The following is a 27,866-nucleotide window of genomic DNA, read 5'->3' as shown; positions in this document are numbered from 1 at the left end:
GAGGGCTGGTGACCGAGGCTGGCGTGGGGGTTTCACCAGGGGAGGATCCCAAGCTCCGGGCTGGGCTGGGCAGGGCAGGGGGCGCAAGAGTAGAATCGAGAGATACTGAACGTACTACTCTTGTGTGCACGCGAATCAGAATGTCGAGCTGCAGCACCAAGCGCACGTTCACAACGTGCGCGTGCCTGTTCTAAAATTAGGACTAGAGCGCCTGCAAGGAAGTGGTAAACGGCAAAAGGTTGAGGGGGGGGGTAGAATAGCGAGAAAACGGCTGCGCGCGCATTCACCGACACCCACCCCCCTCCGCAAGTAACAAGCATGCGGACCCTGATGGAAGTGGAGTGAGGGAATGTGCGCGCGCCTGCGTGCATTCAGTTTCGTGAGGTAGAGGGGGCGGTGCCTGCCGTTGGTTGGTCGGCAGGGGCGGTTGGTAGCTGAGGTCTGTGCTGGAATGCGAGTCCGCCGCTAAGAAGCGCGAGCGAGGGATCCGGTAATCATCATTCCTTTTGCGCGCGCCCGGGGGCGGAATCCTCCGCATCGACGTCCGTCACAATAACTGCAGCCAGGAGCCGCTAACGGGCGCGCGGCGGTAAGTCTGTCTGCTGCACCCCTTTTCTCTCCGCCCCCCCCCCTCCCCCCCGAGAAAGTTCGGCGGCGGCGGCGGCGGAGCTTCCTCCCCTCGGGAGCCGCTTGTGAGGCGGGCGGGGAGAGAGGCGCTGTCCAGAGTTGCTCTGCTGGGTCTCCACTCCAAGGAAGGAGAGAGAAGGGTGGGGGAGGGGAGGAGAGCGGGCGAGGCGGGCAGAGCAGGATCAGCACCAAGGCTAAGGGGAGAGAGGGGGAGGGGCGGCGGGGTACACAGCGCTCCCGGGGGAGGGCAGAGCAGGGCTGTCTGGGTCTCTTTCGCACTTCCTCCTCCGACAGAGAGTAGGAGGGGAAGAGGGAGCTCAGCCTCTCTCCGCAGTCCTGAAAACTTTGCTTTCGCTCCGTGCCTGGGATTTCCGGCAGGGGCCGTGCCCGGGGTATGTGGGTCTGTACTGGGGCTGGACAGCGCTTAATCCTCTCTGAACAGTCTCGGGCGCGAGTCACCTCCCTGCCCCCCGGCCCCTTCTCCCGAGCACTGAGAGAGCCCGAGAGTCTGCGGGGAGTGGCTGAAAGTGATTAATTTTCTCCCAGGCTGCAGGAGGAGGGGTTTTTCTCTTCCCTCCGGTGCTGACTTATGCCGTTTGACCTTGTGCCGAGTCGCATCGTTGCACCCTCTCCCAATTATGACATTCAAAACAGTTCTTTGGAATATAAAAATAAATCCAGCAACTAGGAGCAGAGATATCCCAAACACCGAGGCCTTCACCCACTCTCCATCCATGCACTTTAATATAGGTGAAGGAAAAGCAAGTAAAAACGAGCGGAGAAGAGCCGGAGTTGGAGGGAGCTGGGAGCTAGGTACTGAGAACGAGTTCATGAAGTAGAGCAAGGATAGCTTTGATAGTTGGAGATCAGCGTGACGTCTGATCCAGGCTGCACAGCCCAGAAGGGACGATGGTGGGGGAGGGGACTAAAGTTAAGTCTGAAGTTAGAAAAAAAAAATCTTGTTAGGCAAAAGCCTTGTTTTCACTTTACGGCCTTTATATATGTTTGATTTTTAATGAGATTGAAACACGGAAGGAGAGAGAAGGGAGAGGAAAATCGCTGCAGTTTGTCGAGAACTGCTTTGTGTTTGCTATTTCAGAAAATGGCCGAATGCCTATTTGAGGAATGCAGCAGCAATCGGTGGCACACACAGGAATTTTGCAACCAGTGCTCAATGCACCTAAGTCTTGTTGCTGCAAGTCGCTTTTCATTTACAAGCTCCGAATCCCCATGATGAGTTTTTGCCATTCTTTTTGTTGGATAACTGAATGTAGTTCAACTTTTAAAAAGACTTCGACTTCATATACTGTTAAGGGTTTACTCCCTTTCCCGTGGTGGCATTAGAAGGGATCGTTACATTTGACTGGGTTACTACTGCTTAGCATTTATATGGAGCTACTAGACCTACAACATTGTAAAAGGGCCCTGATAAGTACCCCCCCGTGTTATGTATATTTTCTTTAAGCCCTAAATCTTTGATTATAGATTGCATCCTTTTAAAAATATCATACTGATTATAATCAAATATTCCTTATAACTTTTTATTTGATTTAAAATATTGCAGTATTGGAAACATGTTTCTTTATTTCTTAAGTGAAAATAGCATACACTGTCCATAAGTGAATAGGTGGTTTTATAAATATGAATAGTAAATAAATTCTATTTCTAGCAACAAGCTTTGAAACATACTTTTATGAAGGTGTTTGTATTTTAATGGCTTTTACCTGAACCATTATAGTTAACACAATTTAGGGAATACAAGTTAAAAGAAAAATGCTTTATTTTCTCTGATAATTTGAAAGTTGCAAGATAATATGTATTAAAATTAACATAAGTTCTATCTTAGAAATGTTTAAATAATTTCTGATTGGCTTTTAGTTATATCATTAAAATGGACTAGTTTAGTGCTTTTAGAGGAAGAGATGATTAAATAAAATTTGTGACCATTTTCTACATGTATCTACTGTACATGTCTGTATGTGTAATGGATTCACAATGAGGGCTTTCAGGCTAGCAGAACCCTAAATTGTCATCTTTGTACAATTAAATGTGATTCTTAAAGTAAAATTATTTCATTTATTTAATTTTGAAGGACAGTTTCTAAAAGATACAAATACATCTTTTAATTCATGGAGAGGGTAGTGTAGTCTATTGTTTGCCATTGAGTTCACATTTTGCATCTATTGTTGCTTGCTGTGAACTTGGGAAAGTCATTTATCTACTATACCGTTTTCATTTATTTCATTTATTTAAATTTTATATTCTACCTGTAAGGCATGCTATCCACATGGATTTATATTAACATACACTCATAATCCAGTACATAAAAATCATACTAATACTAACATACACAATAACATTGGAAACGAGTGGTTTAGCCAGAACTGTTTTTTGGAGGGGCCCAAGGTTAACATGGGTGAGCAGTAGCCACACAAGTCTGAACCCTACTAATTGAACTCTTATCAATAAATAATGCTTTCGAGTGTACCCAGCAATGGATGTCTAAATAGACTGCAACGTCTGTCATGAATCAAGAGTGACACTTTTAAAATATTTTAACTCAATTATTTCAAGCACTTACTAATACAAAACCATATTCACATTTATGGAAACAATTCAGTTCTATTTAAAGGTGTCTCAAGAAACAATACCCTACAATTTAAAGTTGACCAGACATAAGTGTATTAAAAGGACAATCATCTTAACACACATAATGATATCCTGCAAAGCATTCTAAAACTCCACCGGGTGTTATGACAAAAGAATTATAATTTATCCTATTTCCTTCAACTCCCAACAGAATAGCATTACTTCTTTAAGTTATAATACTAATAAAAAGAAATATTTCAAAGCAGCTGACAAATAGAACATCCAATAATTTAAAACATACAGATTTTTAAAATGTTTCCATGTACTATTATATTTCAAAACAGCACACACTAAAAAAACACCCAATAATTAAAACTAATAAGGATTAGAAAATTTCCCTGCTCTCCTTACCTGAGAACTCTCTCAGGCTCACATACATGCTCACTGACTCACGATTCTCTTTCAGGCTCACATATATACCCATTTACACATACATATGCGCTCTCTCTCTCAAGCTTGCACATGCTCACTGCTGTATAACATAATACACCTTTGTACTAGAAGGTACAGATTTAAAAAAAAAGAGCAAGCTGAACGCCTACAGACACTGACACAGAAACTACATACTAGCAAAACATCTCGGTCCCACATGCAAAACTCAAACAGACCCTCACCAAATGCAGAACTGACCACAAATTAAAAAGAGAAACACTGAGACAAATGCTGAACTGGAAACCCAAAAAGCCAGGCTCCTCCTGCAAAATAACACTAAAGAAATAAAAATAATTGCATTTTCCCAGTACTGTAAAAAAAAAAAAATAGAAATATGGAGATGTACATTTCCCAAAATCAAAATTTTCCCTCTTCCCATCTCAGAGAAACAACAGCAATAATAGCGTCATTCTCCTACTCCTCCCAGTCTGCAACAGTCTTGATCCCCAGCCCCCTCTCCTTTCAGCCAGATTCATTTTCAGTGCCACAATGCAAAAACAGAAACATCCTTCCTTAAAGAATAAAATCAAGAAATATAAATCAATCATGCTAATAAACGTATTGCAAAACAATGAATAGAATACCTAATAAATAAAAAGAATAAGGATAAAATAAACTTGAGACATTTACAAAAAATCGATTAAATATTTCAAAACAGCAGACATATCAAATAGCACCCAGTAGTTAAAACTAATAAGGATAAAACATTTCCTCCACTCCAGACCTGGGAACTTCTGATTTCCAGTAAACCTGAGATTGTCATGAATGAGTGGAGGGCACACACAAACTTTCTCCGCTCTTTCATATATATGTATATATGTGATGCAAGACTGTCACTCTTCTACACTCTTTTCGCTCTCACTCACCTCTGTCATCAACCCCCTCCCCTTCCCTCTCATCTCACCATCACTCAAACCCCCTTCCCTCACTCTTACCCCTTCTTCCTACTGCCTCCCTCCCTCCCCTTTTCCTTCTCAGGTCACTCAAACTCCCTTCCTTCATTCTCACCTTTTTTTACCTCTCAATTACTCCCTCCCTCCCTTTCACTCTGACCCCTTCCCTTTCCTCTCAGCCATTTACCACCCTCTCCCCTTCCCATCCCTCACTCTCACCTCCTCCTCTTCCCTCTCAGTCACAACGCCACATGACTCACCTCTTCCCCAAGGTGGTCTTCCTTCCAGCTGGCGAGGTCCAAGAAGTCCACTAGCAGGACACCATTGGGCATCAAGTGCTGCCACTCTGGGACCTCTAATCATTGGTTAGGGTGGGAATCCCGCCAGCATGTTAGAATCTGGTGCTGTGCAGGGCCTCTAATCCGCTGGCTGGGAGTTGGGAACCCCACCAGTATGTCACAAATTGGCGCTGCACGATGCCTCTAATTGCTAGCTGGGTGTAGGAACCCCGTCAGCGCGGCACAACATGGCGCCTTCTACCTGCTGCTGGGGAAAAAAAAAAGTTGAGGCCCTGACTGCATGCCACTTTTCAGCTCAGCACCTTATTGGCCTTCCCTTTAATCCATCCTTGCTCCTATTGTTTTTATTCGACTTTCAATTGGGTGGGCCTGAGCCCAGATTGGGTGGCCATGGCCCACCCAGGCCAACTTGTAGCTATGCTGCTGTTTAAAACAGAACAAAATATAGTTACCCAGGTAGACTTGAAAGCAAGGAAATTTTAAGGAACCATCCACTAATACATGAAATCCAGAAAATCTTCCTCCGCTTCTAAAAAGGAGCCACCAAAACAAAAATAAATGGATCACAGTGGGCTCTAGTAGAAGACCCATGACACACAAACATCCTCCTCAAATCATATCTACACATTGGGGCAGATTTTAAAAGCCCTGCGCGCGTATATCCAGCTGGATTTATGCGCACAGGGGGTTACGCGCGCCAAGCCTATTTTGCATAGGCCCGGCAACGCACGTATGTCCCGGGGCTTTGTGAAAGGGGCGGGACCAAGGCCTCCGGCACAGCGGCCGTGCCGGGGGATCGAGCGCCAGCACACGCAACCTACGCATGCCCAGAGGCAGGCACAACTTATTAAACAAAGGTGATGGGGGGTTTAGATAGGCTAGGGGACGGATTAGGTAGGGGAAGGTGCGGGGGGACGGAAGGAAAGTTCCCTCCGAGGCTGCTCCGATTTCGGCGCGGCCTCAAAGGGAATGGGGAAAGCCATCGGGGCTCCCCTAGGGCTCGGCGCATGCAAGGTGCCCAAATGTGAACCCCCTTGTGCGCGCCGACCCCAGATTTTATAACATGCGCGCGGCTGCGCGCGCATGTTATAAAATCGGGCGTACATTTGTGCGCGCACCTCTTAAAATCCAACCCATTGCCTTTACGGCATTGTAGCTCCTGGTAGGCACAGAGTGAAAATTGGAACTCAAAAAGGTACATAACAGGATTGGGACTTGGCTTCCTTGTGAGAATTTTATCTACTTTGGGTGAATGCACATAAAATCGCTGCTGGGCAGATTAGATGGGCTTTTTTGGTCTTTATCTGCTATTATTTACTATGTTACTATGAATGTTGTGCCTCTCTCTGATTTGTGTGGCACCTTTGCTTAGGTTACTAATAGTAAATTAATGCCAAATTAAAGCAGTGCAAACTTTTAAAAGAAGAACCCTCACAAGTGGGACATTTTACTTTATACTTTACAGTGCCATCTGAAAAAATATATTAGTAATGATGCCAGAGAGCAGGACCAGGGTCAATAAGCATGTTATTTCCAAACAGCTATTCCAGCACAGTTCCTGGTTTAATAAAGTAAAAGGTTATCTCTGTGAAATTTGTTAGAGAATGTATGAGAGATAATGAGAACACAAAATCTTTATATTAACAGTTTTTGCAATTTTTATCATAGTGCTACATTTTTTCCTTTGGGGGTCATTTTCTGTCCCTTTTCGCATGCGAAAGCTAGATAGGGGCGGTGTCGGGACCGGAAGCGGAAGAGTCAGGGCGGTGTTGCGGCGGATGCCGCAGAAACTTTGCTGGTGGCGAAAAGGTAAGACCCCTTATCGCTGTCAGTAGCGTGCCCAATAGCATCACCTTTCACGGAGGTGCTATTGGGTGCAAAAGCCAGCAGCGATAACACCGCAGTGGTGAGATTGCTGCTGGCTTTTGCAGGCCTGCCCCCCCATTACCGCGCGATTCACAAACCGGTGCGATCTTAGAAAATCCAGCCCTTTGTCATTGCTTACATTTTATATTTGAGTGATAGTGGTTTTATTCATTGTTTAGTTCTTTGCATTCGTGGAAGTTTTTTATGACCAACATGTAGAATACATTTATTTACTGGTCTTTGTTTTTGATTTTTTTTTTTAGACTTAACTATTATGGCAACACAGATTTTGGGGCAGCCTGGAGGCAGCAGTCTATTTCCTGGAAATTCCAACTTGGGGATGGCACTTGCCAACGACATGTACAGTTTGCACGATATTCCCAAAGCCGAACTGGTGGCTCCTCAATTGATAATGCTGGCAAATGTAGCTTTGACTGGAGATGTTGGAGGCAACATCTGTGATTATCAGAATGGGGAAGAAAGAGAAATGGCAGAGCTGACTACCGTTGGCTATGGCAGCTTTTTGGACAGCAGAGAAGATCTGGAAGGCTCAGTGGATCTAGAGAGCGATTCTGATGAATTTGAGTACATGGAGTGGGAACCTTCAGAAGTTTCCAAAGGTGAAGCTCAGACAGTGGTGACAGGAGCTTTTGAAAGTCCTAGCAATTGTGGTCCAGATCATGTACCAGGGGAAGACTTAAGGAATCCAGAGAGTGCTGATGACAAATGCAAAGGTTTGAAGAGCAAGCCATTTCGTTGCAAGCCTTGCCAGTATGAGGCAGAGTCTGAGAAGGAGTTTGTCCATCACATTAAGGTGCACAGTGCCAAGAGGTTTACTGTGGGGGAAGATGTTGAGAAGCAGGCACAGATAAAAGAATCTGATTTTTGTACAGCAGAAGAAACCGATTTCTCCAAAGGGCCCATTCGTTGCAATAGGTGTGGATACAACACAAACAGATATGATCACTACCTGGCTCACTTAAAACACCACAACAAGGCAGGAGAAAGTGAGCGGGTCTACAAGTGTACCACCTGTACATATACTACAGTCAGCGAATATCATTGGAAGAAACATCTAAGAAATCACTTTCCTAAGAAAGTTTACACATGCTCACAGTGTTCATACTTTTCTGACAGGAAAAACAATTATATTCAGCATATACGAACACATACAGGTAAGAGATGATTTGTTTACAGTGGTTTTATTATCCTTCAGCATATGTTATGTGCAGCAGCTTGGAAAAGGGTAGTAAAATTGAGGATTTCATATTGTACCATTTGCACAGTGGATGCCATTGGCCATTATATATTTTATTATTTGTTTTAAGCTAGCTCAGGATGCTTGTATGTAAAAAAAAAACTAAAAAGTCATGAGATAAGAGTTGATGTCTTACTGTGGCCTGGTAACTGGAAGTAAAGCTTAGGGCTAAATCGTCAGTTTCCCAGTGAAGAAATAAAATAGTGGTATGCCCCAAGGATGTGTATTAGGACCTGTGTTGTTTAACTCAGGGGTCCCCAACCACCGGTCCGCGGACCGGGCCGTGGGAGTTTTTTGCCGGTCCGCAGCGCCGCCAAGCACTGGCAGGTGTGTTGCGCGCTCCCGGTCTCTCCCGCTGCCGTTGCCGCCGGGCTGTCAGCATGTTCAAGCCCAGTGGGAACAGCAGCGATGATAGAAGAAGCTGTAGCTCCCGCGGCTGGGCCTTTTCTTCTTTCCGCGCCTGCCCCCCGTGACCCGGAACAGGAAGTGATACGCGGTGCGCGGGAAGGAGAAAGAGCCGTACCGCGTGATAAAGTAGCAGCGGCGGCTGCAGCATCAGCCCCCGAGCATTTGAAGCAGCGGGTAATCGAGAAAGGAGACAGCAGCAGCGTGAGCCTCCCGCGGCCGATGGGATTCTTCTGCGGGGGCTGGAGGAGGAGGCTGCTGCAGCTCCCATTTGTGCTCCCGGGGGAGGGGGGGGAGAGGAAGTGAGTGAGAGAAAGAAGCAGCCAGCCTGCGTGTGATTGAGAGCATGTGTGTGAGTGAGAGAAACTGGTCAGAGAGCTGATGTGTGTGTATATGTGAGAGACAATGAAAGTGACTGCTCAGGGAGATGACTGATGTGTATGTGAGAGTGTGAGACATTAGTCAGGGAAGTGACTGATGTGTGTGTGTGTGTGTGAGAGAGAGAAAAGGCATGGAAGTGAGAAATCTGGGTATGTGGGAAAGCAGCCTGGTGTTGTGGGGGTGAAAGAAAGCATGGGAGTGAGAAACCTGGGTGAGTGTGCATGCATGAGAGAGAGAGAGACTGCTTGGTAAGGTGACGGTGTGTGTGAGAGAAAAAGACTGGTGTGTGTGAATGTGAGAGAAAGTGATTATGGGAATGAGAAGCCTGTGCATGTGAAGAGTGAGCATGGGAGTGAGAAACCTGGGTGTGTGTGAGACACAGCATGGGAGTGAGAAGCATGTATATCTGAAAGAGAACATGGGAGTGGGAAGCCTGTGTGTGTGTGTGTATGCATGAGCGAGATCAGGTGACTGGTGTGTGTGTGTGTGTGTGTGAGAGAGAGAGAAATAAAGTGATTATGGGAATGAGAAGCCTGTGCATGTGAAGAGTGAGCATGGGAGTGAGAAACCTGGGTGTGTGTGAGACATCATGGGAGGGAGAAGCCTGTATATCTGAAAGAGAACATGGGAGTGAGAGACTGGTGAGTGTGTGTGTGAGAGAGAGAGAGAAAGAAAGTGATTATGGGAATGAGAAGCCTGTGCATGTGGAGAGAACAAGCATGGGAGTGAGAGACTGGTGTGCGTGTGTGTGTGTGTGTGTGTGTGAGAGAGAGAGAGAGACAGAGAAAGTGATTATGAGAGTGAGATGCCCATATATGTAAGTAGAACACGGGAGTGGGAAGCCTGTGTGTGTGTATGGCATGAGAGAAACTGTTCAGGAAGGTGACTGGTGTGCGTGTGCCAAAGACTATTTGGCAGATGATTGGTGTGTGAGAGACAGAAACTGGTCATGGGGGCATGACTGATATGGTGTGTGTGTGAGAGACATGGACACTAAGGAAGAGGACCATAAGTATAGAGCTTAGCTTCTACTGCTGCTTCTGGTGTGTGCCACGGCCTGCAAGGAAGGGGAGTAGGAGAGCTGCTGGAGGGGGTAAGTAAAGGTGGCTTTTTAAGTTTATTTTTCTTGACTGCCATTTTAATTGTGTGATGTCTGCTTTTTTGAAATATTTTATTGGTGTTTGGAGAATGTTTAATAGTTTTTATGAGTTTTTAATTGTTGGATGTTATTCTGTTCATAGCTGTTTTGAAACTTTTATTCTGCTTATTAGTATAGTTTTACAATTGTTTCTGTGTGGGGATCTATAGCTGCTTGCTAGTTCTGTTTTCCTAATAGGAGGTATATTGGTTTTTAAGGCCTGATTTAATATTTATAGTGTTGCCTTTTCATAGATAGGGTTGCTCCTGTTTGAGTGTATTCCATAATACAGGTGTAACTGTGTGCGGATTAGTTTATGTGCATTACTACAGATCCTGGGAGTATGTTAGGTCGGTTCTGTGTCTGTTACCGAGATGAGATATTTTGCTAGCATGTAAGCGTTTGTATCGGTCTTATTTGTTGTGTTTTCTCAGAGGACATACATTGGTGGTAAACTGCTGTCTTTTCATAAGTAGGGCTATTGAGCCTGGAAATAGAAGGAGTTTGAGTTGCTGTTACTGAGATGTCACCAGAACCAGAATATCTTTTTTGTAGGGTGAGTTGTATGGGGAATGTCGTAATTCTGCTTTACATCCATTATTGTGGGTCAGGGGGGGTTCCCGTGGATACAAACTGTACTTTTACATCTAGCCCCGTGACGATCATGGGTCAGTGTGCCATGCATGTGAGAACCTATGGTGAGTTGAGTCACATTCACATTATAAATGTCATAATTAAATAAGTGTGCACTAAAATCCAACCCCCTCCATAACCCCGCCCCCATATGACCAAAGCCCCGCCCCTGCCCCGCCCTGCCGGGCCATGGAAAAATGGTCTTGCTTGAAGCCGGTCCCTGGTGCAAAAAAGGTTGGGGACCACTGGTTTAACTTACTCATTAATGATCTAGAAAAGGGAACGACAAGTGAAGTGATCAAATTTTGCAGATGACACAAAAATATTCCAAGTAGTTAAAACACAAGCAGACTGTGAGGAACTGCAGAAGGACCTTATGAGACTGAGCATCTGAATGGCAGATGAAATTTAACGTGAACAACTGCAATGTGATATACATAGGCAAAATAATTTAAACTATAGGTACACAATGTTAGGTTATTTATTTATTTATGAACTTTTCTTTACCGACATTCGTAAAAACACATCATGCCGGTTTACAATGAACTGAAAGGAGGAAATTACAATAAATGAGGGGAAGGGAGATTGGGCAGGCAAGAAAAGGGGGGGGGGGAGGGAGAAAGTAAATATAGATGGAAATAAAAGGAAAGGAGATGGAGAGGCAATAATATAACTGAGTACAAATAGGAACTGTGTACAGAATGTATACAATACAGAAGGAACTATATACATCTTATGTATCGCTATATACATCTATGGACATCTTATTTCAGTAATGTCTGCTATCATCAGGATAAGTAGGTGGAAAAGTTAAAGGAGGATAAGGGTTTGAAGGGCTGGGGACGGAGCTAAGGGTGAAAGCAGGGGGAAGAGGCAAGAAAGAAATGGTTCAAGGGGAGCAGATCATGGACGTGCTGTTAGGGGACAGTCTATGTTTGGTTCTCATCAGGGTAGGCCTTCTTAAAGAGCCAACTCTTGACTCCTTTCCTGAAGTTGTGTAGGGATGGCTCTAGATGGAGGAAAGTGGGGAGGGAATTCCAGAGGGAGGTTCCAGCGATGGAGAAGGCCCTTTCCCTGGTGAGGGACAGATGCGCAGATTTGAGGGATGGGGTGTGGAGGGTGCCTGTGAGGGCAGTTCGTGTGGGGCGGTCAGTGGAGTGAAAGTGCAGCATTTCATCAAGCCAGATGTGACTGTGTTTGTATAATGAGCTATGAAAGATGGTAAGAGTTTTGTATTGTGAGCGGAAGGAAATAGGTAGCCAATGCAGGTCCTTTAATTTAGGGGTGATGTGGTCCCTTTTGCGAGTATTGGTTATGATTCTGGCCATGGAGTTTTGTAGAATCTGGAGGGGTTTGATGGTGGAGGCGGGAAGGCCCAGTAGGAGTGCGTTACAGAAGTCTAGTTTCGTGAGCATGGTGGTCTGTACTACAGTACAGAAGTCTTGAGTGTGGAGGAGGGGTTTGAGTTTTTTAAGGACATTTAGTTTATAGAAACCCCCCCTTTAGGAGAGATTTGATGTAGGGTTTGAAGTTTAAGTGTTGGTCTATGAGGATGCCTAAGTCTCTTACGGATTGAAGTTGGGAGTGTTCTGTGGCCGTATTCTGGAGTGGTGTGGGGTGGGAGATACAGTCAGGGTGATTAGAGATAATAAGAAGTTCAGTTTTAGATGCAGATTAGATAGTAAGGAGTTTTTAGAGGCAAGGCATGATTCCCAGAATTGCATAGATTCATTTATGGACTTTTGAATCGGGATGAGAATCTGCACATCATCTGCATATACGAAGAATTTCAGGCCTAAATCGGACAGTAAGTGGCATAGTGGCAGGAGATAAATATTGAAGAGGGTAGAGGATAGGGAGGATCCTTGAGGGACACCTTGTGTGATGGGGATGTGTGAGGATTTGTGTTTATCAATTTTTACTAAATATTCACTGTTGCTGAGGTAGGAGGAGAACCAGGAAAGGGCTGTGTCTGCAATACCTATTTCTGCCAGACGGGTCATTAGGATTTGGTGGTTGACAGTGTCGAATGCTGCCGAGATGTCTAGGAGGGCAAGTAAGAACGAGTTTCCATGGTTCATACCTTTAAGTATGGTGTCTGTCATTGCTAGTAGTAGGGTTTCAGTGTTGCGGGCTTTACGGAAGCCAAACTGTGATGGGTGGTGGATGTTGTGGTCTTCTAAGAAGTCTGTGAGTTGCTTGTTAACTACTCTCTCAAGGACTTTGGAGATGAAAGGCAGGTTGGAGATGGGTCAGAAGTTAGCAGGGTCTGTGGGGTCGAGGGTAGGTTTTTTGAGGAGTGGCTTGACTACAGCGAGTTTAAGTGGGTCTGGGATGTAGCCAGAGGTGATGGAGCAGTTGATTAGGTCAGCGATGGGTTTTGCAATGGTGGAGGTGATAGAGAGGAGGGTTTTAGAAGGGATGGTGTCTGAGATGTGGCTGGAAGGTTTCATCTTTTTTAGGATGGTCTCAATTTCTATGTTGGTGGTGTGGTCAAAGGTTCTAAGGTTGCTCCTATTGCTATTGGGTAGGGGGGGGGAGGGGGAGGGATTAGTGGGGAAGCGAAGGAGAATGTTATCAATTTTAGTCTTCAAATAAGATGCTATTTCTTTGCATCTATTACTTGCGTTTGTCTCGTTGAGTGTAGGGGTGGTGGAGTTTGTGAGTTCTGTAACATATGTGAATAAGGCATTTGCATTAAATTGATAGTTATGGATTTTTGCGGCGTGAAAGTCTCGTTTGGCTTGTAGAATAGCTTGACGGTACATGTGTAAAGTATTGTTGTAGATTGCTTTGTTTGAGGCGGATGGTTCCATATTAGGAGTAACCACCCAGGAAGAGGATCTTGGAGTCACTGTGGACAATACATTGAAATCCTTGGCTTTGTCTGCTGTGGCAGTTAAAAAAGCAAATAGAATGTTAGGAATTATTTGGAAAGGAATGTGGAATAAAACTGTTAATATCGTACTGCCTCTGTGTAGATCTGTGGTATGACCGCACTTATATCCTGCACCCTCCAAAATTCGGGACGGGCTATGTTAACATAAACAGTTGAGTACTGTGTACAGTTTTGGTTGCTTCATCTTACGAAAGATATTGTGGAATTAGGAAAGGTACATTGAAGGGCAAAAAAAAAGATAAAGGGGATGGAATAACTCCCTTATGAAGAAAGCCTATACAGGTTAGGGTTCTTCAACTTAGAGATGTGGGCGTGGACCCTTGGACTTTGGGGTTTATTTATTTATTTGATAAATTTTTATATACTGTCGGTCATATGAGCCATCACAACAGTTTACAAGCTTAAGATACAATAAAAGTTACAATTTAAATTAATAGAAAAGAAACGTAATAGCATCTTATAAAATTAAGAACAAATTTAAAAATAGTAAAATAAAATAAAATCAGCACAATAGAAAAACAAATTAAATTAAACTAGTAAAATATGTCACTGTTAAAATTGCATACATGTTGTAAAATAAGTAAAGGACTGTCGTGATGTCAAATCAAATTAAAATAAAAGTAGGGAACTATCATTTTAGTCAAATTAAAATGAGCATTTTAAATATAATCTATACAGTTAATACATCATTCGCTGAATTAAAGTACTCCTAATAAAAATGGAAGCTGCTCTGAATAATGGATAAAATGAGAATTATAATAAAGCATACTCAATCACTTTCTTTAACAACAATGCGAATAGCCATGTTTTTAAGTTCCTTTTAAAAATTTTGATATCAGTTTGCATTCTCAACTCTGTGGGAAGCGCATTCCACAGTTTAGACCTAGCCAGTGAAATGCTTCTTTCTCTTACCTGGCTCAGATGGGCAGAATTTACTGATGGGATTACTAAGAGGCTCTTATTTGCAGATCTCAAATTTTTTTGTGGTTTGTGTAAGTGAATTGCTGCATTCAACCAATCCTTTTGGTCTCCATAGATAAGTTTATGTAAGATGCAGAGCACTTTAAATTGAGCATGATATTTTATTCGTAACCAGTGTAGTTTTATTAATATCGGCGTTATATGATCACTTTTTCTTGTTCCTGTTAAAACCCTAGCAGCAGCATTTTGCAGTATCTGTAGTGGACGGATTGTAGAGGCTGCTAGGCCTAGTAATAGTGAGTTGCAATAATCCGTACTAGAAAAGACTAGTAATTGTAATAATGTTCTAAAGTCATCTTCAGTTAATAAAGGCTTTAGTCGTCTCAACGTCAAGCGTTTGCTATAGCTCTCTTTTAGTTTGGCAGAGATATGTTTTTTAAAATTGAGCTCTGTGTCAATAATGTATTCCTAGATCTCTAGCGTGATCTGTTGGCTTAATTATTATATCGTCTTGAAACGATAAATTAGAATGGCCTGCATCTGTCATCTTTCTTTCTTTCTAATAAAATAATTTCAGTTTTATTGATGTTTAAAACCTGTCTCATGTGTGAGTATTTGCTTGATAATGTTTAAATACATAGCAGTTAATTTATAGGTTTTTTTCAATTGTATCATGTATTGGAATCAAAATTTGAATATCGTCTGCATATATAAAATGAGTTAGGCCTAATCTGGCTAAAAGTTGGTATAGTGGCAACATATAAACATTAAATAGTGTTGCCGATAACGCAGAACCGTGCGGTACCCCTGTGTCAAGGGTAATTTTGTCTGACCTAACATTATTAACTTGTACTTGATAGGATCGATTTTTAAGAGATGAGGTGAACCATTGTAGAGTGGTTTCTGTTATTCCTACTTCAGATAATCTGTTAAGAAGTATTGCATGATTTACTATGTCGAAAGCAGCCGAGAGATCTAGTAGTATTAGTAAGTAGCTTTGTCCACTATCAAATCCTCTTAATACTGTATCTGTTAATACCAGTAATAAAGTTTCTGTGTTGAAATATTTCCTGAATCCAAATTAGGCAGGGAAAAGAATGTTATTTTTCTCAAGGTGCTCTGTTAATTGTTTTTGGACCACTTTCTCCATCAATTTGGACAGGAATGAAAGATTAGATATGCGGCAAGGAGCCGAGGCACAACCTGCAGGGTGGAGCCCTGCAAGTCCCCCTCATTAGCTAGTGGAGGCGGATGAGGCAGAGGCCCAACTGGAGCTTTGCCTATATCAGCCCACGTTCTCCTTAGGTTAAGGCATGCAGGAGAAGTTGACTTGGATCAAGGCAGGCGTCATTCAAGGATATCTAGTTGGTGAGCTGAGGTCAGTACCGAGAATCCTTCCGAGGGAATACGGGATGGATAGGCAGGGCAAGGAGGCATGGAGCAGCACAGTTGGGCAAGCAAGGAGATAAAGAGCTCAGAACTGAAGAGTACCTGAAGATAGACTACTGGAACTGAAGAGAAACGAAGATTACCATTACTCACACCTGCCCACTTCAGAACAGTATTGCAAACAATTATCTTTTCTAGCACTGACTACTGCAATGCACTCTTACTAGGACTACCAAGCACATCGATAAGACCACTCCAGATACTTCAAAATACTGCAGCCAGAATACTAACGGGAAAAAAGAGGAGGGACCATATAACCGAAACTCTAGCAGACTTACATTGGTTACCCATCGAATACAGGATAAAATACAAAGCCTTATGTACCATACACAAACTAATATATGATAAAGAAGCAGACTGGCTAAACACAGCCTTACGAGTACACGTTCCACAAAGAAACCTCCGCTCAGCAAACAAAGCACTACTAACAATCCCTTCAGTAAAGTCAGCAAAATTAACCCAAGTGAGAGAAAGGGCTTTATCATTGGCTGGGCCCATACTATGGAACACGATGCCACCCGAACTCAGATTACAGAATAATCTCAAAACTTTTAAGAAAAATCTAAAAACATGGCTCTTTAAAAAAGCCTTCACTAAAGAGTGAGGAGGGTAGAGAGAATGAAAGTACAAGGTAATGCAGATGAGAATGAATTTAATCAATCCTACTTTTAAGAAGTAATATTTCAAAGCGATAGTAACTCAATAATATACCTGGACTTGACCAACATTACTCAAATAATGATTTTATTTATGAAATTGTAACCGAACTTTATTGGCACCTGTTAGAATGTAAGATATCCTACATTTACTTACCTTAGTCTATGTGCCTATTTGTAAACCGTTGCGATGGTATATAACTTAGCGACGGTATAGAAAAGTTTTTAAATAAATAAATAAATTAGAGACTGAAGACAGAACTAACACCAGGAACTGAAGACAGGAACTTGGGAATGCTGCTGAGGCAACTTGATACTGGAGACTTAACCTTTTAATGGGCATTATAGAGGACATCATCTGTAGGGGTTGCGGAGGCTTTCCCGCTGTGGTCCCTTTAAATCTGGCAGCATAGTGCATGCGCGCCTAGAAGACGGCACAACGTGCAAGGGTCAGCTGCGTCTGGCTGCGAGAAGTCCTGATGGCTCCTTGCCACATTTGAAGTCAGCACCTCGATATGTGAAGGAAATAGCAGGACATCATGGCGTCGGCAGCCAGTGCTGGATGTGAGAGCGGTGGTCTGTGGGGCAGACCACCGATCGCAACAGAAGAAATGACTGAGAGGGATGTGAATAGAGGTTTATAAAATCTTGAATAGGGTGGAAGGGTTAAGCAGGAAACAGTTATTTACCCTTTCAAACAGTACTAGGACTAGAGGATACGCCATGAAATTAGCAGGTAGCAGATTTAAAACAAATTGGAGAAAGTATTTTTTCACTCAGTGCACAATGAAGCTGTGGAATTTTTTTGCTGGAGGATGCAGTCAACAAAGCATTTAGCATAGCAGAATTTAAAAGGGATTTGGACAAGTTACTGGAGAAATTCCATAAACAATTGTTAGATTTGGAGAAAGCCACAATTTATACCCTGGGAGTGAGCAACAAGGAACTAGATCACTTCTTTGGGATCTGTCAGGTATTTTTAACCTAGCTAGGCCACTGTTGGGAGACAGGATGCCCGGCTCTTTGGGCCTTTGGTCTGCCTCAGCATGGCACTTTTTATATTCTTATGTAAATTTTGTGTAATAAAGATAAGAAAATATTCTATAATCTTTAAACTTTTTAGCTACTTTTATATAAACTTAAAACCAATAGTTCAGTGTAACCTGTTTAAGGTAATATGTTGCATTATTTTGAAAGACAAATAATAGACTTACAATGACAGTATTTATAACATTGGGGTTTTTTATAAAGAGGAAACCGTTAGCCCAGACACACTTTTAGAATGCCATACATCAGTTTTGCAAAACTTAAAATAGATGCTGATATATTTTGCAATAAAAGTATAGCCTGGGAAGCAGTTAGCCATCAGGTCGTATCTCCTACGAGATGTCCGTTCACAAATCCTGCAATTGTGATAAAGTGCAAATCTGAAAAAAAAATTTTCCAGTTGAATCCTATAAAGGACTTCAAAATTAATTCAAGGTATTATTTCTTGCCTTTTAATGCTAAAATGAGACATTAGGGGTTTCAGAATAAGAATTGCACAGAATGATGCATGACCAAATATTGAATACATGGAGTGGAAAATATTTAGAAAATTTAGGAGTCAGCAAAATATTTTTAGGAGCCAGGGCAAAAATGTAGCTTTCCTTATAACCTTTTTATTTTTTGCTGATTTTTGCATTAAAGCACCAGCTGTGCTGTTATAATAGCAGTTTGAGTATGTTTATTAGTTCATTAGAGTTGTAACGCAAAAAACATCTATGCTATTAAGGTTTTGAGATTTCAAACTGTGCAAAACAGTTCATTGCCTATTGGTACATAGATGGCTATCACATTAAACAAGAAAAAATGAACACAGACCCATTAACACTAAACTACAACTTGAGAACTTGAGAAGTTGTAGTTACATTTTTGCAATAACATACATATTAATGAGCTAACTTTAACCCTAGCAAATTAATGCAAACTCAATTGCATGTTAACATGGGCCATTAGTATGAGTTAATTAACATCTGTTAATGGCCGATTAGTGTACGTTAGTATGTGTTCTCTATTTTTGGACTTTTTTGGGGTGAATTTTCAAAGGAGCTGTGCATGTAAAATTGGCATATACCAATGTAAGTACTCACGTACATGCTGTTTCATAAACATCAGAAGTGTTCATGTTTTCTGCTTTGCATGCACATTTAAATGTGCAAAAAAGGGTGGTCTAGGGGCATTACAGGGCAGGGCTAAGAGGAATATGGGTAAGTTGCTATTTTATTAAAGATTTGCATGAGTATATTTGACAACTTAGTTGTGCAGTTTTAAATCTGCTAATTATCTTTTGCAATTGATATTGGACTCATCTGTTGTCTGCTGCTAGTTGGCTAGGAGGTCTGTGTGAAATGGGAGGAGTTCATGGTGAAGAACTAAGAGGGTCTTTATGACCAGGAGAAGGAGTGCAAACTGGCAATTTCAATTACGCATGCAAGTTTTAATATATACCAACTTCCATGTGTCAGTCAGGATTAGTGTGTGCTAATATTGACTGAAATGTGAGGAAACAAACAACCTCTCCAAAAATATTTTCAACAATCATATTCAACTATTCTGTGACAACAACTGTGACATCTCAAATGTTCAGTCCTTGAGTGGTTTTCCCTGTTGGTACTAGGACACAAATAGATGGATAGACAAGATCTCCCCCTTAAGGTGTTCTTTGCTATATAAAAATTCCTAAAAATACTCTATATTTACTCACCTTATGCTTAAAACAGGGGCTTGGGCTAGTAAAAGTGATTTGGCAATGTAAGACATTGATAAGACAGGCTAAGAGAGAATTTGAAAAGAAGTTGGCTGTAGAGGCAAAAACTCACAGTAAAAACTTTTTTAAATATATCCGAAGCAGAAAGCCTGTGAGGGAGTCAGTTGGACCGTTAGATGATCGAGGGGTTAAAGGGGCACTTAGAGAAGATAAGGCCATCGTGGAAAGATTAAATGATTGCTTCGGTGTTTACTGAAGAGGATGTTGGGGAGGTACCCGTAATGGAGAAGGTTTTCATGGGTAATGATTCAGATGGACTGAATCAAATCACGGTGAACCTAGAAGATGTGGTAGGCCTGATTGACAAACTGTAGTAAATCACCCGGACCGGATGGTATACACCCCAGAGTTCTGAAGGAACTAAAAAATGAAATTTCAGACCTATTATTAAAAATTTGTAACTTGTCATTGAAATTATCCATTGTACCTGAAGACTGGAGGATAGCAAATGTAACCCCAATATTTAAAAAGGGCTCCAGGGGCGATCCGGGAAACTACAGACCGGTTAGCTTGACTTCAGTGCCAGGAAAAATAGTAGAAAGTGTTCTAAACATCAAAATCACAGAACATATAGAAAGACATGGTTTAATGGAACAAAGTCAGCATGGCTTTACCCGGGGCAAGTCTTGCCTCACAAATCTGCTTCACTTTTTTGAAGGAGTTAATAAATATGTGGATAAAGGTGAACCGGTAGATATAGTATACTTGGATTTTCAGAAGGCGTTTGACAAAGTTCCTCATGAGAGGCTTCTAGGAAAAGTAAAAAGTCATGGGATAGGTGGCGATGTCCTTTCATGGATTGCAAACTGGCTAAAAGACAGGAAACAGAGAGTAGGATTAAATGGACAATTTTCTCAGTGGAAGGGAGTGGACAGTGGAGTGCCTCAGGGATCTGTATTGGGACCCTTACTTTTCAATATATTTATAAATGATCTGGAAAGAAATACGACGAGTGAGATAATCAAATTTGCAGATGACACAAAATTGTTCAGAGTAGTTAAATCACAAGCAGATTGTGATAAATTGCAGGAAGACCTTGTGAGACTGGAAAATTGGGCATCCAAATGGCAGATGAAATTTAATGTGGATAAGTGCAAGTTGATGCATATAGGGAAAAATAACCCATGCTATAATTACACAATGTTGGGTTCCATATTAGGTGCTACAACCCAAGAAAGAGATCTAGGTGTCATAGTGGATAACACATTGAAATCGTCGGTTCAGTGTGCTGCGGCAGTCAAAAAAGCAAACAATGTTGGGAATAATTAGAAAGGGAATGGTGAATAAAACGGAAAATGTCATAATGCCTCTGTATCGCTCCATGGTGAGACCGCACCTTGAATACTGTGTACAATTCTGGTCGCCGCATCTCAAAAAAGATATAATTGCGATGGAGAAGGTACAGAAGAAGGGCTACCAAAATGATAAGGGGAATGGAACAACTCCCCTATGAGGAAAGACTAAAGAGGTTAGGACTTTTCAGCTTGGAGAAGAGACGACTGAGGGGGGATATGATAGAGGTGTTTAAAATCATGAGAGGTCTAGAACGGGTAGATGTGAATCGGTTAAGAACATAAGAAAATGCCATACTGGGTCAGACCAAGGGTCCATCAAGCCCAGCATCCTGTTTCCAACAGTGGCCAATCCAGGCCATAAGAACCTGGCAAGTACCCAAAAACTAAGTCTATTCCATGTAACCATTGCTAATGGCAGTGGCTATTCTCTAAGTGAACTTAATAGCAGGTAATGGACTTCTCCTCCAAGAACTTATCCAATCCTTTTTTAAACACAGCTATACTAACTGCACAAACCACATTCTCTGGCAACAAATTCCAGAGTTTAATTGTGCGTTGAGTAAAAAAGAACTTTCTCCGATTAGTTTTAAATGTGCCCCATGCTAACTTCATGGAGTGTCCCCTAGTCTTTCTACTATCCGAAAAAGTAAATAACCGATTCACATCTACCCGTTCTAGACCTCTCATGATTTTAAACACCTCTATCATATCCCCCCTCAGTCGTCTCTTCTCCAAGCTGAAAAGTCCTAACCTCTTTAGTCTTTCCTCATAGGGGAGTTGTTCCATTCCCCTTATCATTTTGGTAGCCCTTCTCTGTACCTTCTCCATCGCAATTATATCTTTTTTGAGATGCGGCGACCAGAATTGTACACAGTATTCAAGGTGCGGTCTCACCATGGAGCGATACAGAGGCATTATGACATTTTCCGTTTTATTCATCATTCCTTTTCTAATAATTCCCAACATTCTGTTTGCTTTTTTGACTGCCGCAGCACACTGAACCGACGATTTCAATGTGTTATCCACTATGACACCTAGATCTCTTTCTTGGGTTGTAGCACCTAATATGGAACCCAACATTGTGTAATTATAGCATGGGTTATTTTTCCCTATATGCATCACCTTGCACTTATCCATATTAAATTTCATCTGCCATTTGGATGCCCAATTTTCCAGTCTCACAAGGTCTTCCTGCAATTTATCACAATCTGCTTGTGATTTAACTACTCTGAACAATTTTGTGTCATCTGCAAATTTGATTATCTCACTCGTCGTATTTCTTTCCAGATCATTTATAAATATATTGAACAGTAAGGGTCCCAATACAGATCCCTGAGGCACTCCACTGTCCACTCCCTTCCACTGAGAAAATTGCCCATTTAATCCTACTCTCTGTTTCCTGTCTTTTAGCCAGTTTGCAATCCACGAAAGGACATCACCACCTATCCCATGACTTTTTACTTTTCCTTGAAGCCTCTCATGAGGAACTTTGTCAAACGCCTTCTGAAAATCCAAGTATACTATATCTACCGGTTCACCTTTATCCACATGTTTATTAACTCCTTCAAAAAAGTGATGCAGATTTGTGAGGCAAGACTTGCCCCGGGTAAAGCCATGCTGACTTTGTTCCATTAAACCATGTCTTTCTATATGTTTTGTGATTTTGATGTTTAGAACACTTTCCACTATTTTTCCTGGCACTGAAGTCAGGCTAACCGGTCTGTAGTTTCCCGGATTGCCCCTGGAGCCCTTTTTAAATATTGGGGTTACATTTGCTATCCTCCAGTCTTCAGGTACAATGGATGATTTTAATGATAAGTTACAAATTTTTACTAATAGGTCTGAAATTTCATTTTTTAGTTCCTTCAGAACTCTGGGGTGTATACCATCCGGTCCAGGTGATTTACTACTCTTCAGTTTGTCAATCAGGCCTACCACATCTTCTAGGTTCACCGTGATTTGATTCAGTCCATCTGAATCATTACCCATGAAAACCTTCTCCATTACGGGTACCTCCCCAACATCCTCTTCAGTAAACACCGAAGCAAAGAAATCATTTAATCTTTCCGCGATGGCCTTATCTTCTCTAAGTGCCCCTTTAACCCCTCGATCATCTAACGGTCCAACTGACTCCCTCACAGGCTTTCTGCTTCGGATATATTTAAAAAAGTTTTTACTGTGAGTTTTTGCCTCTACAGCCAACTTCTTTTCAAATTCTCTCTTAGCCTGTCTTATCAATGTCTTACATTTAACTTGCCAATGTTTATGCTTTATCCTATTTTCTTCTGTTGGATCCTTCTTCCAATTTTTGAATGAAGATCTTTTGGCTAAAATAGCTTCTTTCACCTCCCCTTTTAACCATGCTGGTAATCGTTTTGCCTTCTTTCCACCTTTCTTAATGTGTGGAATACATCTGGACTGTGCTTCTAGAATGGTATTTTTTTAACAATGACCACGCCTCTTGGACATTTTTTACTTTTGTAGCTGCTCCTTTCAGTTTTTTTCTAACAATTTTTCTCATTTTATCAAAGTTTCCCTTTTGAAAGTTTAGCACGAGAGCCTTGGATTTGCACACTGTTCCTTTTCCAGTCATTAAATCAAATTTGATCATATTATGATCACTATTGCCAAGCGGCCCCACCACCGTTTCCTCTCTCACCAAGTCCTGTGCTCCACTGAGAATTAGATCTAAAATTGCTCCCTCTCTCGTCGGTTCCTGAACCAATTGCTCCATAAGGCTATCATTTATTCCATCCAGGAACGTTATCTCTCTAGCGTGACCCGATGATACATTTACCCAGTCTATATTGGGGTAATTGAAGTCTCCCATTATTACTGCACTACCAATTTGGTTAGCTTCCCTAATTTCTCTTAGCATTTCACTGTCCATCTCACCATCTTGACCAGGTGGACGGTAGTATACCCCTATCACTGTAGTCTTCCCTGATACACAAGGGATTTCTACCCATAAAGATTCAATTTTGTATTTAGTCTCATGCAGGATGTTTATCCTGTTGGACTCTATGCCATCCCGGACATAAAGCGCCACACCTCCTCCCGACTGCTCCTCTCTGTCATTGCGATATAATTTGTACCCCGGTATAGCATTGTCCCATTGGTTATCCTCTTTCCACCATGTCTCTGAGATGCCAATTAAGTCTATGTCATCATTTACTGCTATACATTCTAATTCTCCCATCTTACTTCTTAGACTTCTGGCATTAGCATACAAACATTTCAAAGTTTGTTTTTTGTTTGTATTTTTATTCTGCTTTTTAATTGATAGGGATAAGTTAGAATTTTTTAGCTCAGGTGAGTTTTTAGTTACAGGCACTTGGACTACTTTTCTAATTATTGGAACCTCACTGTCGGGATGCCCTAATTCTAATGCATCATTAGTATCCTTTAAAGATACATCTCTCCGAACCATGCGCTGCTGAGCGACTGTTATTTACTCTTTCGGATAGTAGAAAGACTAGGGGGCACTCCATGAAGTTAGCATGGGCACATTTAAAACTAATCGGAGAAAGTTCTTTTTTACTCAACGCACAATTAAACTCTGGAATTTCTTGCCAGAGGATGTGGTTAGTGCAGTTAGTATAGCTGTGTTTAAAAAAGGATTGGATAAGTTCTTGGAGGAGAAGTCCATTACCTGCTATTAAGTTCACTTAGAGAATAGCCACTGCCATTAGCAATGGTAACATGGAATAGACTTAGTTTTTGGGTACTTGCCAGGTTCTTAAGGCCTGGATTGGCTACTGTTGGAAACAGGATGCTGGCCTTGATGGACCCTTGATCTGACCCAGTATGGCATTTTCTTATGTTCTTACCTTTGGACTGTTATACAAGGGAATTTAAATATATGTGGGGAAATGAGTTTGCAGAGAGAGGTGATGGTCCAGAGGAAAGAAAATGGGGTTAAAGAGTTAGTGGCTATGGGGTAAACATCATGTTTTTCAATGTCTAGGGAGCTGACTTGGGGAAAGGGAGGCTAGAACAAAAATATGGGAAGAATACACATTTTCCAAGACACAACAAAATAAACTTATTTTTACAAGTTTTATTCCAGCTTATTGCAAGTTTGCATGGTTTTACATTCCTGATCGTCCTCACCACTCTATTCAGTTAAGTCAGCCAATTGCTTGCATAGCACTTGTGGTTCATCATTTGGTCTCTCTGGGGGTGGGGAGTCAGTCTGGTGTTGACAGATGCATGTTTCTGGTTCTGGTACGTATAGCTTACTTTATAATTGCTCAGCAGGGTGGATTGGTTAGTGCTATGAAGGGTGCTCGTCACACACCAGAAATTACATCCCGGCAAAAAATATTTTGGCATTTGCTTAATACAGTGGCTTTCTGTTGCAGGAGAACGTCCATATCAGTGCAGTGTGTGTCCCTATTCGAGCTCGCAGAAGACTCATTTAACCAGGCACATGCGAACTCATTCAGGTGGGTAGCAAAGCAGCATCCATTTGGCAAAACTAAAAGTCTTAAATGATGATTTGTTTGCAGGAGGATAACTTGTAAGAAGACCCCTGCTGAATGGAGTCCTCTGTGATTGTATTAGATCAAGTTCTGTGCACTATTTCTACATCTTCTGCTATGTTCATGGTCTAATATTCATGTCATCATTGATACTGATGTTAACTGATGTTGTTTTTGATTCTGCTTGGTTTTATCTGGTTCCATATTTGTGGTACTTTCTGAAATATTTGGTGCGTGAGTCAAACCTAAATAGAGATGAATAGTTCTAGAAGAAACCTTGCTAATGTAATCCTAAAATGCATTAGTAACTGTCAGATCGATACAGTAAGGCCGCGTTACAAAGAGTGCGGCAGTGCCCGGCGCACCCTCGTTTGCCCCACGCACTGTTCTGATCACATTCCGCTCGATACTCTATTTAAATTGCTTGCAAATGCAAGCCGCGTCTGCGAAGCGTTAGGCCCATTTTACTGTATAGGTGCTTAATACAGCTCCTATACAGTATCCTGGGTGCGCTGGTACCTGTCATTTCAAATGTCATTTGAAATGACAGGCACCAGGAAGTGGATCCCAACTTTAACCCATGAAAACCTAAAAACCGAAAATCCCCTCGACATGAGGCAACATACCTTTTGTTGCTTTTCAGCCCCTTCCCTTCTCTGCCGCCCTCCAGAGGGGGCAGCTGGCGGCGAAATCGTCACGCGCGCCTGTCTATGCGCTTTCATTGGCCGGTGCGCCCAAATTGACGGGCGCTCCGGCCAATGAAAGCACGCCCGTCTATGTGCGTTTGGAGGGTATGTGTAGGGGAGGAAATTAACTGCGGGTCTGAAGTACGTTTGGATGATGGAGGTTAAATCGCAGGTGATGGTAGTGTTCGGCGTACTTTGGATAATGGGGACAGTGAGAATTGTTAGATTGGGGTACACTGGGCAGATTTCTAGGTGCTGTGTAGGGGGGGAGGGCTAGTAAGGTGGGTTTCCAGACTCGTGCTAGATAAATTTTATGGATGCTGTAAGGGGAGGCAAGTTGGGTGCCATCTTTTGGCAAAGTCTGGGAGCTGTGCAGAGGTTAGGCTGGAGCGCCCAAATCGACGGGCCGATGGAGCCCTAGCTGTTGCCGAGTCAGGAGAACCGGGACCTGCGTGGGGGGGGGGGGGACCGCTGCGAGTCGCTTTCGCCGCCAGCTGCCCCCTCCGGAGGGCGGCAGAGAAGGGAAGGGGCTGAAAAGCAACAAAAGGTAAGTTGCCACATGTCGAGCTGCTTCGGGAGGAGGGGATTTTCGGTTTCTTTTTTGGGAAAGTTTGCCGTCTACCTTTACCCCTGCCTCTAACGCAGGGGTAAGGGTAGGCGGTAAGTTAGCAGGTTAAACGCGCGGCAAAACGGCAGGGTAAAATAGCGATAGTCGGGGCGCGCGTTACTGTATGGGAGGGAATAGCTAATTTGATCGTTTACATCTGATATACATGCCGCGTGCGGAAGGGGTTACCCGGGGATTTAAAGAGGCGGTAAGAATGGGTTAAAGGGGATAGTGTATCGCGGTTTGGACTAACGTGGCGGAAATGTGAGTAGAAAACGGGTTAGGAGCAGGGTAACCGCGGCCCCACTTTACTGTATCGAGCTGTGTGTGCCTCACTCCCAAGTCTGGTTTTTGTTTTTTTGTTTTGTTTTTTTTACAATTCTCACACCTAGTTTGCCATGATACTTTGGTTTTCATTTACTTAAATTTTGATTAAAAACTTTGTAATTACCGTATTTTTCGCTCCATAAGACGCACTTTTTTTCCCCCAAAAGTGGGGGGAAAATGTATGTGCGTCTTATGGAGCGAATATAAAAAAAAAAAAAACTAAAAATCTAACAACCCTCCTGACTCCCTCAAGACCTGCCAAAAGTCCGCGGGGGTCCAGGAATGGTCCGGGACTGATCTCCTGGGCTTGGGCCGTCGGCTGCCAGTAATCAAAATGGCGCCGACAGCCCTTTGCCCATACTATGTCACTGGGGCCGACCGCTGCCTTTGGTCGGCCTCAGTGACATAGTGAGGGCAAAGGGCCGTCGGCGCCATTTTGTTTACTGGCAGCCGACGGCCCAAGCCCAGGAGATCGCTCCCGGACCGCTCCTGGACCACCAGGGACTTTTGGCAGGTCTTGGGGGGGGTCAGGAGGGTGGGGGGTTGTTATTTAATTTAAAGGGTTGGGATGGGGGGGTTTTTGGGGGGGAGGGGTTCCCAGAGAAAGAAAAGTTTTCTGATCTGGGGAGTGGACCGAAATGGCCCTCCCCAGACCCGAAAACAAAATGGGGAGAGAAAAAAAAGCTATGCACTCCCCTAATTTGCTCCATAAGACGCACAGCCGCCCAGGAACAGAGCTGGTTTAACACAAATTTTTTTTTTTTTTAATTTTCCCCCTCTGAATCCTAGGTGAGTCTTATGGTCAGGTGCGTCTTATGGAGCGAAAAATACGGTAGTTTTCTTTGGTTATATATTACAAAATAAGGAAAAGGTACATGTACACGAACTACCATCCCCACAGCGTACTACAAACCCAAAGAAGTACTATATTTTTCACCTGCTGATTCAGTAACGCACCAAGTGGTATGTGGCAGAGACCATACAGGACCTCCAAACCTTGGCAAACTACCATTTTTACAGTATATCCAAAACAGACAGCAATTCTTCCAACCAGAATACTTGGTCTCCAGTTTAAATTAGTCTTCAAAACAGCTTTAAAAATACACAGGAAAGAAGAACATGGGATCTGAAATACAGTGATCTATTATATTG

At 42.5% G+C, this 27,866-nt stretch overlaps 1 protein-coding gene across 2 annotated transcripts in view; it reads left to right on the top strand.

Annotated features, from left to right (window-relative positions):
- The first annotated feature begins 296 nt into the window (after positions 1-296).
- Positions 297-27,866, top strand: part of REST (RE1 silencing transcription factor) — a 67,735-nt gene continuing 40,165 nt past the window's right edge. The window contains exons 1-3 of one of the 2 annotated variants that reach the window (XM_029601025.1): positions 297-589; positions 7,030-7,941; positions 24,975-25,058. In XM_029601025.1, the coding sequence (XP_029456885.1) occupies positions 7,041-7,941; positions 24,975-25,058 (985 nt within the window). In that variant the 5' untranslated portion in view covers positions 297-589; positions 7,030-7,040. Of the gene's footprint in view, positions 590-6,577; positions 6,710-7,029; positions 7,942-24,974; positions 25,059-27,866 lie in introns of those variants that run through there. The other variant, XM_029601015.1, reaches the window with a different exon arrangement.

Source organism: Rhinatrema bivittatum, chromosome 1 (assembly GCF_901001135.1).
Source record: "Rhinatrema bivittatum chromosome 1, aRhiBiv1.1, whole genome shotgun sequence".
NCBI lineage: Eukaryota > Metazoa > Chordata > Amphibia > Gymnophiona > Rhinatrematidae > Rhinatrema > Rhinatrema bivittatum.
This window is presented reverse-complemented; position numbering and strand designations above follow the sequence as displayed.